The 15,288-nt window shown below is 47.9% G+C and overlaps 1 protein-coding gene across 1 annotated transcript; it reads right to left on the bottom strand.

Annotated features, from left to right (window-relative positions):
* Window positions 1-444: 444 nt before the first annotated feature.
* LOC311606462 (golgin subfamily A member 2-like) lies at window positions 445-1,314 on the bottom strand (the record flags this gene model as incomplete). Its single annotated transcript, XM_084797752.1, has 3 exons — window positions 445-638; window positions 990-1,077; window positions 1,201-1,314. The coding sequence occupies 3 exons, from the start codon at window positions 1,312-1,314 to the stop codon at window positions 445-447; spliced, it is 396 nt and encodes a 131-aa protein (XP_084653878.1).
* Between the last annotated feature and the right edge of the window lie 13,974 nt (window positions 1,315-15,288).

The raw sequence follows: 15,288 nt of genomic DNA, 5'->3' as shown, positions 1-15,288 counted from the left end.
ACATCTCCTTTGGCTCTCCCAGCCTCTCCTGCACCAGCTTCTTGGCCAGCTCTTCCTTGACATGCTGCTCTGACTGCACCGCACTGGGAATCTCCATGTTCTTCCTAAAGCAGCTGTCAGCAGGACCTAGCGTGGCTGGGATCTGCAGAACTGCATGGGTACCTCCTCCCACAAAGCGGGAAAGCGGCTAGATTTCCCCCAGGACCCAGGTCTCTGGCTCACAGGGTACATTCACTATCATTTCACGTGAGGTGGACAGTACCCCATCCCTTGTGGGTGTGGACCAGAAGGGTGAGTGTGTTCCCTGTGACTAAGGAGGGCCTGCAGGCTCCTCACCGGCCTGACAAAGCCGTTCTGCAGCTCAGCTAGCTGCTCCTATAGCTCGGCCTTCTGTAACAGTGCTCTGCTGATGGTGGTGTGGTCACTCTGCCAATGGTGGCACAGTCACTCTGCATGCTGCTTTGCGCTCACTCCAGCGCTGGGCCTCCTGCTCCAGCAGCAGCTCTCATTGTCCTGCACCTGGGCCCGCAGCTGTCCCGTCAGACTCTCCAGTTCCTTGTGCAGCTGCTCAGTCTCTCCCTGTAGCCTCTCTTCCGCCTCAGAGGGCCCAGCTGGAGGCTCTGGCCGGGGTGGCTCCTCTGAGGAAGGAAGGAGGCACAGTGAGAGAGGTTCCACTCTTGGCTTGTCAGCCCTAAGCCTTGGCTTTTCTGTCAGGGTCTCAAGCAAAGTAAGCATTTTAAGACACTCTAGTACAGGTCTGTGATGCTAGGTCACCTGCAGTGGTTAGCAGTAGGTATCGCCACCCTGCCTTGTCCAGAGGGACACATGCTCAGAGAGATGACAAGACTCGCCACCTGGTCCTGGCAGAGAGAGACCTCTTGCCCTCGGCTATAATGCCGTTACACCCACCCGCCTCCCCAGGGCACTGGGAACCACCTTCATGGCCCTTGGACCCACACCTGCTCTCAGGTCACCCTTTCCCTACTCACCCAGCTGACTCCTGAGTTCGGCCAGGCTGGTCTCCAGCTCTTGGACCTGACTTTCTCTGTGCTCCTTCTCTTCCTTTAGTGTGTGCACCTGCCCAAGGCACAGGGCGAGAGCTGGAGACCCCAGGCACCATCCATTCCCTGTCCCACCTCTGCAAAACCGCAGTCCCTAAGCCCTCCACCGCTCAGGAAGGGCAAAGACACCAGGCCTCACCTGCTCCGCCATCTGCTGCAGCCTCTGCTGCCACATGGCCTTCTCCCCCTTCAGGTTCTCCGCATACTGGTCTCTCTCCGTCTGGAGCTGTTTCAGCCACTCCATCAGTTGCATTGGTCAATGCACAAGTTAGGAAAGGCTGGCACTGGTCCTCACCTGCCCTTGGCCACCTGGGGTCATGCCCTTCCCCTCCTCTACAAATCCTCACCTGGACTACATGAGTCTCCAGCTGAGCCCGCTCCTCCATGGCACGCTGTAACTGCTGGTTACTGTCAGAGGCCTCTGATTGGCTAGAGAACTGTGTGAGGAAACGAGGGTGTAGGCCTGGGGAGCCCATGCTGCTCCACTGCAGTGCTCACACCCTCAAGAGTGTGAGCTAGGATTGATGGACTACTCAGGGTCATTGCCATATGAGAGAAGTGCCAGGAGGAGGTAAACAGACTCCTGCATGGACCGTTTATATTAAACACAATGATGGCTTTTCAGCTGGGCACGGTGCCTCGTGCCTGCATCCTCACCGCTTAGAAGGCGAAGGTGGGAAAATTATCGTGAATTCAAGGCTAGCTTGGTTACCTAGTGAGCTACCCTGGGCAACTGATAGATTCTGTCTCAACAACATAAATAAATAAAGTAATAAAAAGATGTTGTTTTCAACCAGGACCCTTCAAAAAGTAAAAATGAAACAGCCACATCACCCTCCCTGAGATTCTGGCTCTACAGGTATGGTCAGGGCTCCACTGTTAAACAGTTACTGAAGAATTCTACCACAGGGCCAGGAGGAGGCTTAAACCATCCAGCACTTGGCTGCAGGTCACCCCAAAGGATGCAGAAACCGTGTGCCTAGACCTTACAAGTGTGGGACACATCTCCAACCTGTTGCAGCAGCAGCTCAGACATCTCCAGCTTCTTCTGCAGCTCCGCCACCCCCAACTGTGCAGCTGCTTTCACTGCCACCAGGACTTGAACTTTCTTCTCCAGTTCTGAGTTCTGCCGCCTCAAGCCCTCATTTTTTGCTGTGGCCAGAGGCAGAGCAGAAAGGAAGGAACCAAGAACAGAAAGGACCACATTTTAGAGTGACGCATGACACAGCCACAGGAAAAAGCATCGAGTCACAAGTGACAAGCCTCAGAGAGAATGCGTTACCTCGGACCACTGTTAAATATGAAATATAAGATGCTGGGCAACAGATACAATATGGAGAAGTTTGTCTATGAGCATGGGAGAGCAGGGAAGTAGGATAGGCATCCCAGAGAAAAACAGAGAAACAGAGAAACACAGAGAGAGGAAGAGGAAGAGAGGAACAAGAGAGAGATGAGGTAGGTTTGCCCTTTATATAATCCTGAACAGGGGCACACCTAGTGGCAGGAAGGTAATGATGTCATTGGTTGCTAGGCAGACTGGGGACAGTATGCGCCTCTGACTCTGTTCTCCATACTAAGGCTGCAGATAGCCCAACCCTTCCCATCCTTACCTGTTCTTGTATAACTCCAGCTTGAGGGCATCTCGCTCTTTGGTTAGGTCCTTGTTATACTGCAGATAAAGAAAGCTGAGCCTGGGCCTGGCAGGCTGAAGGAGCAGCTGGCACAACACCAACAGCCCCACCGATACCCAACAGTGATGTTTCCTCTCCCTGATCCCACTTGACATTTTCCCAAAGCATTTCTACATTTCTAAGTTTCATTTGTGGTTTTGTGTGTTCGTTTTGAGGTGAGGGTCTACTTATTTACGTCACACCGCTTTCAAATGGCCTGCTTCTGCCTCCTTAGGAGGTGGTCCACAACACCATCAGGGCATTAAAAAAGAAAATCAAATCTAGACTGTATATATATGCCAGGTAATTGCACTATCACTGAGCCACAACTCCGGCCTTTTGACATTATTAAATAGTTTTTAGGCAAGGCTTCAGGTATCTCAGGCTGCTCTCAAACTCACTATGTAGCTGAGGATGACTTTGAACTCATGACCTTTAGAAGGGCAGGCAGTGCTCTTAACCTCTGGGCCATCTCTCCAGCCCTGACCTTGAACTTCTTATCAGCTATTCTCTACCTTCTGGGTTCTCGAATTACAGACTCCCACCACCACACCCTATTTACGTGGTGCCAGGATCAAACCCAGGAAGTTGTCTCAGCCCCACCAGGGTCCTGCCTCACACATCTATTAGAACAACAACACACCAGTACTTCCTGAATCAACATATCCCAAGGGGGAGAGGCAGAGAAAGCACAAGTGTAGAGATGTGGGGGCAGAAAGAGCGCAGTCCAAACACCAGCTCAGAGACAAGCCTTTATAATCTTCCAGATCTATCCAAACGCCATCCACAACTCCATTAATATGTATCACGTCTCAGGAGAATCAAAGAGAAGGGCTGCTCTAGAAATGCCTTCTGTCCACCCCGAGGCTCTCAGCACCCCAGGTTGAGATGATTTGGGGGGAAGTTTCAAGCTGTGAAGTTCAGTTTCCCAGGAACTGCCCCACATTATAGATGCAGTTCATCCCAGGAAGCCTGACTTCGGACACTCTGGTTCCCAAGTAGTAGGGAGTTCAAGTGTAAAGTTCAAGACTCAGAAAAAGACATTAGAGTCTCTCTGGAGGGTAGAAATCTCAGGAAAAACCAGGTCAACCCAAATCTGTTCCCCCATGTCCATCAAGGCATGTTGTCAACCTTAACTGCAAAAGAATTCTAATTTCTCAGACCCTTTCCAACATTTACTTTATATTAGTGTGGTTTGTTCATATTTGTCTTTCTTTTCTCTCTTCCTCTCTGTGAAACAGTGAATTTAATTAAGGCACGGATGAGGGGTAGTTTATAACAACAACTTAACAGTGGAACCCTTCTGAAGAGAGTGTCTCAGCAACCATTAATGGGTCCATGAATGATCTGGAAGGGGTTGGTACCTTATCAGCCCCACCCACTTCTAGGATGGAGTGCTGACAAACTGTCTTGTGACCACAGCTGCTGAGAATTTATAAGATACAGTGGCGTGCTCAGAAGAGAGAATTCCAAAACATCCACCCCTTTCTTGAGCTCTGTGATGATGATGCCTGCTGGCTTTGTTTTCTGAGACTGAGTATCATACAGCCCAGGCTAGCCTCTAACTTGCTGTCCTAGAGGATGCTAAGAATGACCTTGAACTCCTGACCCTCATGCCTCCATCTGCCAGGGGATATGCCTTGTATATTTAGTGCTGAGGATCAAACCAAGAGCTTCTCCTAGGACCAATGTTAAAGGCTGCTGACTGCATATTTTCTTTCTTTTCCTAGTTGAACATAATTTAGAATTTGATTTATTTCTATATTTGCTTCTTATTGTGTTTTTTTCTAATCACGTCCCAAGCTGAAGGTCAACTTGTTTTATGGTGTTTTTTTTTGCTTTTGTTGTTGTTGTTTTGCTTTTTACTTAGTTTCTTTTATAACCTTGTGACTTACATATACATTTTTCCATTGTTTCATATGTTCCAAAATTTGACTGATCATAAAATGTTTCATGCCAGTAACTCTCTTGACTATAAATTCACAACATTAACCTTTCCCATGCTCATAAAAATAACTGCAGAATTCTGACTTTATAATCACTTGCTTGCTTGTTATAAAAGGCCTTCTTGCTCTCAGCGCAGGCTGCTTCATTCTCTTACTGTTGAGACTGTAAATTTGGGCCAGCCATAAAAACAATTTTTTTTACCTTGCAACATCTTGGTGTTAGCTCCTGGTATTCAACATCATAACACTTGAGGTCCTTCATGCTTTCTGCCCCCTCTTTCCTGATGTTCTGGAACCTTGGAAGAGTAATACAAATGTTTAGGGCTCAGTATTTAACAGTCACTTACTGTCAGCACTTGGCCAGTTGTGATTATCTGCAGTAAGTGCTGACCACTGAAAAAAAAAACAAGCTTCTCTGACTAAAGCTGGCATCAGTACTACTATACAGGAGTAAATATATTTAGAAGGTGACTTGACACAGACATGCCATGTCCACTTAGCAAACCAGGAGCAGTAGATTACCCATTAGGGCTTTCAAGCAGGTTTACAGTACCAGACGTAAATTACATGTTGCTGGAGTGGGCATTAAATCCAGTAAGAAACAGTCAGTTGCTCCCCAAACACTCATGCCACAATTGCGTAGGCACATGCCCCTGGCCATACAGTAGCGTGCTGTAGCATGCAGGTCCACAGCTGAGGAAGACTGTTGGTGCAGCCCAGCAGCTTGCACAGCACCTACCAGGACTGTGAGAATTAGGCATCAGGAAGGAAGCTTTCTGCTTAGCCCTCACTTGATTTTTCCATATCTTCAACCAAATTGTGTAGCGTCTTGAACAATAAGGTTTACCATCTAGTTCTGGTGGGTAATATACAGCAGTGACAGTGCATTCTTTCGGGAGCCCCAGGAGTTCCAATAGGGAACAACCTGTGAGTGAGTGAGTGTGTGTGTGTGTGTGTGTGTGTGTGTGTGTGTGTGTGTGTGTCTGTCCATGTGCATATGTGGCAATCACAGGACAAGAAGACAACTGTAAACTGGAAAGATGGCTCAGTGGTTAAGAGTACTCACTGCCCTTGGGAAGGTCCTGAGTTCAATTTCCAACACCCATATGACAGCTCACAACTGTCTGATGCCACCCTCTGTTGTGCACGTGTACAAGCAGACAGAGTACCCACGGACATAAAATACATAAACAATTCTTTATTTACAAAAAGAAAGAAAGAAGCAGGGCATGGTGGCACACACCTTTAATCCCAGCACTCGGGAGACAGAGGCAGGTGGATCGATGTGAGTTTGAGGCCAGCCTGGTCTACAAAGTGAGTTCAGGACAGGCAAGGCCACACAGAGAAACCCTGTCTTGAAAAAGCAAAAATAAAATAAAATGAATAAAAAAAAGAAAGAAAGAAAGAAAAAAAAAAAAAGTCAGCACTCGGAAGGCAGAAGCAGGTGGATCGCTGTGAGTTCGAGGCCAGCCTGGTCTACAAAGTGAGTCCAGGACAGCCAAGGCTACACAGAGAAACCCTGTCTCGAAAAACCAAAAAGAAAAAAAAGAAAAAAAAGAAAAAGAAAAAAGAAAGAAGACAACTGTGTGTAGCTACTTGTCTCCTTTCACCTTTTCATGTTAATCCATGTCAGTGCTTTATTGTTAAAAAGCTTTTGTTTGTTTGTTTGTTTTTGAGGTAGGCTCTCACAATATAGCTCTTGCTGGCCTAGAACTCACTATGAAGATCAGGCCGGCCTCCTAACCAGAGATCCTTCCGCCTCTGCCTACCAAGTGCTGGGATTTCGGCCGTGTGCTACTACTACGCCTTGCCTATTGCTAAGGGGTTTTGTTGTTTTGCTTTGTGCCACGCTGGCTTTGACAGCAGCTGCGTCATTCACATCCCCCACAGCACTGTCTCAGAGTCCTCTCTGGCCACATCCTCACCACCTTTTATTGAACTAGAGGGCTCATTCTTTTTCACATGGACATCCCACTTCTCCCGCCGCCCCCCTTTTTAAATTTATTTATTTATTCCAAGGGCTTTTCCACAGTGTGTGTTTCTCGCACCTGTGAAAAACGCCAGTTGGCTGTGGCTGTGTGGGTTTATGTGAGCACCCTCAGTCAGGTTTGACTGATCTGCATTTCTGCATTCCTGCCTGCCATTCAAGCTCCACTTCTCCACCCATCTGGGCACTCTCAGCCTGCCGTGGATGCCTGTGGCTCCTGAGAGGGGAGTGGAGGTGGGAACAGCCAGGGTTGGCAGAGACAGGAGGTGGCTGTGAGAGCAAAGAGAACAGACTTTCTAGGAGACAGCTTCAGTGAGAAGCTCATTTAATGGGGGGAGGAGGGGAACAAAGGCTACTTAAACCTCTGGGGGGAGGGGCTTTCAGGGTGAGTGTACCTTATTGGCCAGGGCCAGAGCACTGGGGAAGCCTCATTTGCATAAGGAATTCCAAGTGCTGGGGGACATGACCTTATAAGGGGAGAGGAAGTCTATCCTGGCCACCAGGCTTCATGACCTCATGGGGGGAGGGGGACAAAGTTGGTGTCACAGTGCTACGTGGACCCTGGGACAAGGGTGGAGGGTGGGGTGGGGAGCAATCCTATTCCTGCTGATCTTAGGACAAGATTTCCAGGGTTTGGACCCTCCTTGACCCCAATTTTACTCCAGGCTGGCTCCCAGCCCCACATCTCCCCCTTTTTGTTTTATAAAGGGAGGGTATCATCATAATCATCAGCCTCTAGGTTAGGAGTGGTTTGGTACTGAACCAGAACCTGTTGGTAGTGACTTTGGCAATATCGCTCATTTGCTGTTTTAGAAACTGGATGAGGAAATGTCCCAATGGCCAGGATGGGGCCAAGTAGGGGAAGAAGCCATGTTACCGGAGGGTTTGAGTGCCATGGCATGGAGGTACAGGGGTAGGGATGGGGGTCATAGAGGGTTCAGAGATCTCACCAGAGATCCGTAAGTACCCGTGTGGTTTGTTCTACTAGCCCAGGTTCATTAACATAGAAACAGCATTCCTCCCCCAGTACAACACAAACCTCTCTCTTATCAGCTCTCAGCAGGTTGAGAGCTCTCCTGATTTGTAAGGCAACCCCTGTGAGGAAGGTTATCTGCCACTGGGGGCACTTGAGGCTGTCCAAGCTTGTCCTGGAAGTCATCAGCCAGGTGTTGTGTCTATGCCAGGGCTGTCCCAGCGGCCTCTGCTGTCAGGTCAAATCTGACAAGCAGGGGCATGAAGACCTCTCTTTCCCTGGTTCCCTCCTAACTGCCAGGCAATTTCTTTAAACCTATGGGGTGGGGTGGGGATTTAGCTCAGTGGTAGAGCGCTTGCCTAGCAAGTGCAAGGCCCTGGGTTCGGTCCTCAGCTCTGAAAAAAAAAAAAAAAAAAAAGACAAAATAAACCTATGAGGTAATCATTATGGGGTGGAGGAGGGGGGTGCAAATACCTTGGAGGGAAGAGTTAGCGCATGGACTGATGATGTTATTTGTAATGATTAAAAACTAAGATGACAGGCAACAGATATAATATTGAGAGGTTTATTACATGAGAGAAGGAAGGTAGGTAGGTCTGTCTGTCCTTTTATATACTGGGCAGGGCCATGCCCAGTGGCAGGTAGGCAATGACATCACAGGTAGGCAGACTAGGGCAGAACCCTAACACTCCTCCCTTTGAGAAGAAGGGGGCAGGGGGTTAGTTAACACATATTAGCTTGGTGAGAGTGATGTTATGGGAATATGCTATGCAGGATGGGACCTGGAAGAAGGGACAGGCTTGGGGAAGGATAGATTAAGAAAAGGATTATTATGTACCTTTCATGTGGGTGAGGGCCCACAGAGTTCATGAAGCCGGGGGTTAATGGGAACAGCTGCCAACAGTGGCCAGGAAAAAGACGCGCAGAAAAAGCACTGGGAGGGGCTGGGTAAGTTGTTAGCAGGAGGAGGCCAGCCGTGCACTGCATGCATTGTAACCAGGAAAGAGTGGCTCGGGCCTCCTTGGCGACTTTGATTTCCTGGTCCACAAAACGTAGTTAGACTACAGCTGGTGGTGGGGCCAGAACAAGTTGCCAAGAAATGTGACCGTCAGCAGTGAGCTATCCAGTAAAACGTGCCAACTACTCCCATCCTCCAACGTTCGTCCCAGGGGTCTGGGGATATCTAGCTCTGGAGGTTTGGTTGGAGCTCTGAGTATATCAGATCTGGCCACTTCTATTCTGTAATTCCAATAGCGTCAGGCCCACAGGTGGCAAGGTCTTAGAGTCAGGATTTGTCCCTAGTTGCTTGCTCAAGGCCAAGAGAGTCTGGGCGTATTGGGATTATCAAAGGCTCCTGGCATCCTTTTGGAGGGCAATCCCCTGTTCCCATAACTTTGTTGTGTTGTAATAGGTTTCTCTTTCTTTCTTGTTTGTTTTTCTTTTTTTTAAAGATTTATTTATTTATTAAGTATACAGTGTTTTGCCTGTACACACACCTGCACACCAGAAGAGGGCACCAGATCTCACTATAGATGGTTGTGAGCCACCATGTATGTGGTTGCTGGGAATTGAACTCAGGACCTTTGGAAGAGCAGGCAGTGTTCTTAATCTCTGAGCCATCTCTCCAGGCCATTTGCTTTGGTTTTTTTTTTTTTTTTTTCAAGTCAGGGTTTCTCTGTGTAGGCCTGGCTGTCCTAGAACTTTGTACACCAGGCTGGCCTCAAACTCACAGGATCTGCCTGCTTCTGCTGGCATTAAAGGCATGCGCCACCACACATAGGTTTCTCTAACAACAACAAAAAAATCTCCTTTGGTGGGTGTTGGCCTTCCCTGCTAGACTCCCTTTGTTTACTTTGCATACTTTGCAGGAGAGTGTTGGGCACTGCTGAGGAGCTCCAGCCTGCAGGCTGGGCACCTTCACATTTTCCCTCTGGGCTCCCACTGCATCTTTCCCTGGGTACCCCTTTTCAGCTCTTCAGCTCCCCTGGGTACCACACCTATGATTCTGGAAAGGGGTGCTCAGATCTTCAGGCTGTGCTGCTGGCCTCTTTACTCCTCCGGACAGCAATACCTCAGGATTCCAGGCTATGGTTAAATCTCCACAGCTCTGGGACCTGAGATCAGACCCTTGGCCAAACTTAGGAGCTGAGAAGCTGTCGAAAAAGCAGCAGCACCTGAGGCCTCAGTTATGGCTGCTGCTGACAGACTCAGGAGGAGGGCGCCAGGTTTAACTAGAGCTAGGCGGTGAGTTCCAGCCGCAATGTACTATAAACTAGCCATTCCTCCGAGACGGGGAGCTTTACATGGTCTGACATGGCTAGCTAGGGACCAAAATTAGAAATCTGACTCCTTAGTATAAGTTCTTAGCTCAGTTAAGGAAAGTTATTTTGTTTAGAGTTCAATTCTGTGTGACGCCCTTAGGGCAATGAGTTAATAGGCCCCTCCCCCACACCTCTCTAACAGTCAAATTGGCAGTTCCAGCCTCTGACTGTCATAAGGGCCATGACCAGTCCCTCAGTGGGAGCCCGCCTCAGATTTATGCTAATTTTAGGTGAAAAGGCTGAACAAAGACCCACCAATACCTAAATTTCCCTTAAGCTCAAGACTTGAAACCCGAGCAATCCTCACTCTGGAAATCTCTGCACCAAGGCTGTGTTTGTCCAGTTCCCTGCTGTCTCCTGGGGACAGAGGCAGCCACTCCTGGGTTGTCACTCCTCTCCTGGATTCATCCCTTTAATAAATCTCTCCCCCTGCCCCCCCCAATGCCCCTCCCCTTTTTGCTTCTGGGGTTTTTTGTTGTTGTTGTTGTTGTTGTTTTGGTTTGTTTGTTTGTTTTTTAGAGACAAGGTTTCTCTGTGTAGCCCTGGCTGTCCTGGACTCACCTTGTAGACCAGGCTGGCCTCAAACTCACAGCAATCTGCCTGCCTCTTCCTCCCGAGTGTTGGAATCAAAGGCTTGCACCACCATGCCTGGCCAATAAATCTCTTTGAAGAGATTTACTGCCTGGTTTGATTCCTCCTTATCTAAAGAAGAAGGGCAGGAAGAAAGAAGAAGCCAAGGAGTGGAGCTTAAGCTCCTTGACTCATCAGGGACTGGGGTAACCCGCCCCTGGGAACTGCAATGTCCCTGCTGAGGAGGCCTCCTCCCAGAGCTGTGTGGCTCTTGGCTCCTGTGTCTCAGGACACCCTTGGGACACTGTCCCGCCCCAGAGCTGTGTGTTTCCTGGATCCTAAGTCTCAAGGTACCCTTCCCTTTCTTGAATACCTTCCCCCACCCCATCAGGAAGGCCACCAGTGGGTACCAGGAGGGCTAGGGAGGAGCTAGGCCATAGCAGAGTTAGAATGGAGAATAACAAAGACAGCCACAAGAATGAAGAAGAGAGAGGCCAGTGGGGTCACGTGTTCTGGACAGCGACCACCAACCAGGTCACAGATGTCCTTCCGGGGATCTTGTTGCCACTGTTGGGTATGGTATCTCCTTCACCTCCTTAGTCCTTGACCCATCAGTGAGAGACAGGACATTATCTTGGTTGGTGGGACATTTCTGGCTAGGACCCAAATAGCCTTGGGCAGGTCCTGCAGAATGACACAAAACCACTTCCTGTTGTGAGGAGAGGGTTGGGTCTCTTCCGTATTCCACCTAAGAAATCACCCTTATCTCATCTTACCAGGATGGGAGGAGTTACTCCTGGTGTGTGCCAGTGGAGGGAGAGAGAGGAGGAGGTTTGGAGCCTTTGTAAATATTAAATATATTCAGAGTGTCTAGAGCCATTGCTAATTGTATGTTGGGAGGCGGGCAATTGTATTTTTTTTTTTTTAAAGTTGGGACTTTAGAGTTTGGTGTATGTGTGTGTTTGTGTGTGTTGTTTGTTTGTTTGTTTGTTTTTACGATTCCTTGGCTCTGGGAATTGAAAGGAGTGCCTGTAGGATGGGCAATCTCCCATTGTGAGCAAAAGGTTTTGAATTGGGAGCTAGTAAAAGCGGGGCCCGCCATCAGTTTGTATCTGTGGAGGAATGCCCACGATGGCAAAGGAGGAGAGCATGTGCCGAGTTCATCTTTTTGAGCTTTCCCCCATTTGGGCTGTAGCCCAAAGGAAGTGTGAGTGTGTGTTCACTATAACAAAGACATATTTTTTGGTGGCTGAATTGGGGAATGTGGGTGACAACACTCTACTAGAAAGCATCGGATTTGAGGCCTCCGGGGAATTAGTGCCCAGAGTGTGTAAAACTGGCATAGTAATAAGGGGTGCACAACGGGAGTCTGCTTTTATTATCCTCTGATGTTGAGCGAGAGGGCTGTTGGGGGGGCGGAGGGGGAACCAGGCACGGAGCCCGTTTATATTGGTGTGTATGTGTGAACAGAGCTGACCTACTTGCTCTGTGTAGACTGAGAACGCTCCTGTAAAGGCAGTCCCTTAGATATGCGACCTCGCAGGGGACTGTGAGAGCTGACGTGCTGGGTGTAGAGGGGAGTGGCTCTTTCCTGTCAGCGGGGGAGACATGGACGAGCAGAGGGGATAATGGGTTGGCATCTAGTTTGGCAAAGGATCTTGATAACCAGGGAAGCAAATTAACAGCATATACACTGTCTGAGAAAACAGTAAAGGGCCCATTGACTTATCTGAGGGCTAAAGAAATAGCACACAATCCTTTACACTCCTACTCTGTCGACCGGATAATGGGTGGGTGGGGGTCGTCCCTGGAGGGAAAACTTTATTATTGCTGTGGCTTCTCTCTCTACTGAGGAGGCCTCAGTGAGGGGCTTCTTTGCAAAGAGCCAGAAGGGCATTAGCCACCACAACAGAGGTAGGGCAGAAAGAAACCCATCTTTCATTAGGATAGTGTTTATCAATTTGTCCTAGGAATCCAATTAGGCTAATTGCAAAGCTGAAGTGATTTTTGAGGAGCCACTTAGGGTTGGAGAGAGAAAAGGGGGCAACGAACATACCAGGTTCTTATCCTAAGGTTTGCAAGGCTCTATCCCTGTCATTTCTAATCGTAACAGAGAGTGCATCAATCTCAGTAAGAATTCTAGGAGCCAGCTGGAGAGATGGTTTAGCAGTTGAGAACACTGCCTGCTCTTTCAGAGGTCCTGAGTTCAATTCCCAGCAACCACATGGTAGCTCATAACCATCTATAATGAGATCTGGTGCCCTCTTCTGCCCTACAGGTTTATATGTAGACAGAGCATTCATATACATAATAAATCAATAAATCTTAAAAAAAAAAAAAGACTTCTAGGAGCACTGCCCACCGGGGCGTGGAGCCGTTCCAGCACTCCTCGGGGCTGATACAGTGTTCCCAAGAGAGTAGAAGAGTGAAATTAAGAAGCTGTATGGCATTGTTAGATTATACCTAGCAAGTGCCAAGTCTTTGAAGGCTGCGTTAATGGTGCTTAAAGCCATCTCTCCAGTCCCAGAACCCACCTGGTAGACGAGGTCACGGGTACTCTGCAAAAGCCACGTGCTTTGCAAGAGAGTTTCAATGCAGCCCTGTCTTAAGCTTTGCTGTGATAATTGTCACGAGTAAACTTTCCCCAAAGTTTTGCTGTGTTTAAATATGTCAAAATTAAACTTCTCAGAGTCAGACTCAAGGATTTCGTTTTTGTTTTTTCGAGACAGAGTCTCTCTATGTAGCCCTGGCTGGCCTGGACTCTCTTTGTAGACAAGGCTGGCTTCAAACTCACAGTGATCCCCCTGCCTCTGCCTCCCAAGTGCTGGGATTAAAGGCGTGCACCACTACGCCAGGCCAACTGCAGGATTTTGAACCAGCCTGGCTAACTAAGTCAGCAGGTAGACTGGGGTATATAAAGAAGGCAGCTGAGCAAGGCGAAGGGAGCAAGCAAGTACGTGGTCCTCCATGGTTTCTGCTTCAATTCCTGCCTCAGGGTCTGTCCTGACTGGCCTCAGTGGCACTGTGCAATGAAAGCATAAGCCAAATAAACCCTTTCCTCCTGAGTTACTTTTGGCCACCAAAGAGCAAAGTAGACAGGCATGGTCTTCCCCCTGCATTATTCTTTGTTTTAGCTACCCAGTGCCTTCAGTGTTTACTTATGAATTCTAATATTCTTTTTTCTACTTCTGTGAAGAATTGTATGGAATTTTTACAGGAAATTAAGCAAATCTGGTTGTTTTTGTTTTGTTTTGTTTTTGTTTTTGTTTTTGTTTTTGTTTTTTCGAGACAGGGTTTCTCTGTGTAGCCTTGGCTGTCCTGGACTCGATTTGTAGACCAGGCTGGCCTCGAACTCACAGCGATCTACCTGCCTGGCGTGCACCACCGTGCCCGGCTAAATTAAGCAAATCTGTAGCCAGCCTTTGGTACGGTTATTTTCCACCATACTGACTGTTTTAATTTTTACTGTTTTGAGTGTGTGTCAGACAGGGCTCATGGCAGACACTTCTACCGGCTGCTGAACCATTTCACTGGCCCAAGTATTTTTGTTTGTTTGTTTTGATTTTGTTTTTTTGTTTTTTTGGGTTTTTTTGTTTTTGTTTTTTTTTTTTTTTGAGACAGAGTTTCTTTGTGTAACAGCCCTGGCTGTCCTGGAACTTGCTTTGTAGACCAGGCTGGCCTCGAACTCACACAGATCTGCCTGCCTCTGTCTCTCCAGTGCCGGCACTAAAAGCATGAAATACCACATAGGACTCAGTGGCCCCATTGTAAGAGTGGTTTTTGTTTGTTTGTTTGTTTGTTTGTTTTGAGAACAAACTAGTTTTGAGAACTGACTACGATAATCGATAATGGTTGCCTTAATGTACATTCCCACCAGCACTGTGTAAGAACTCTGCACCACGAGCATGCAGGAGGCTGAGGAAGCCAGAAAACAGTTTTAGACCCATGGAACTAGAATTACAAGGGCCTGGAGAGGTGGCTCAGAGGTTAAGAGCACTGACTGCTCTTCCAAAGGTCCTGAGTTCAATTCCCAGCAACCACATGATGGCTCCCAACCATCTTTAATGTGATCTGATGCCCTCTTCTGGTGTGCAAATGTACATGCAGGCAAAGCACTGTATACATAATAAATAAATAAATAAATAAATAAATAAATAAATAAATAAAATCTTTATGCCTCGAAGTGGTGGTGAACACCTTTAATCCCAGGACTTGGGAGGCAGAGGCAGGTGGATCACTATGAGTTCGAGGCCAGCCTGGTCTAACAAAGCAAGTCCAGGATAGTAAGGCTACACAGAGAAACTTTGTCTCAAACAGAACAAAACAAAACAAAATAGAATTACAAATAACTGTGAGCCAACATGTAGGTGCTAGAAACCAAGCCTGGGCCCTCTGTCAAGAGCAGATGGCACCATGGAGCAATCTCATCAGCCCTAAGGCTATTGCTTTTTGCACATTATGATTATTATTTTTTATTCTGCCACTTTGTTAAAGGTGTGAATCAAGGCCTGGTGTGGTGGTGCACGCCTTTAATGCCAGCACTTGGGAGGCAGAGGCAGTCAGATCACTGTGAGTTCAAGGCCAGCCTGGTCTACAAAGCAAATCTAGGACAGCCAAGGCTACACAGGGAAACCCTGTCTCGAAAAACAAAACAAAACAAAGTTTGACTCAGCTTTAAGAATTTTATGGTGGATACCGAATACCAGATCTCATTCTAGATGGCTGGGAGCTACCATGTGGTTGCTGGGAATTGAACTCAT

The sequence above is a fragment of the Acomys minous genome (genome assembly GCF_964271855.1).
Source record: "Acomys minous genome assembly, chromosome: 10".
In the NCBI taxonomy this organism is placed as follows: Eukaryota; Metazoa; Chordata; class Mammalia; order Rodentia; family Muridae; genus Acomys; species Acomys minous.
Note: the sequence above shows the minus strand (reverse complement) of the source record. Positions and strands in the feature narration are given on the sequence as shown.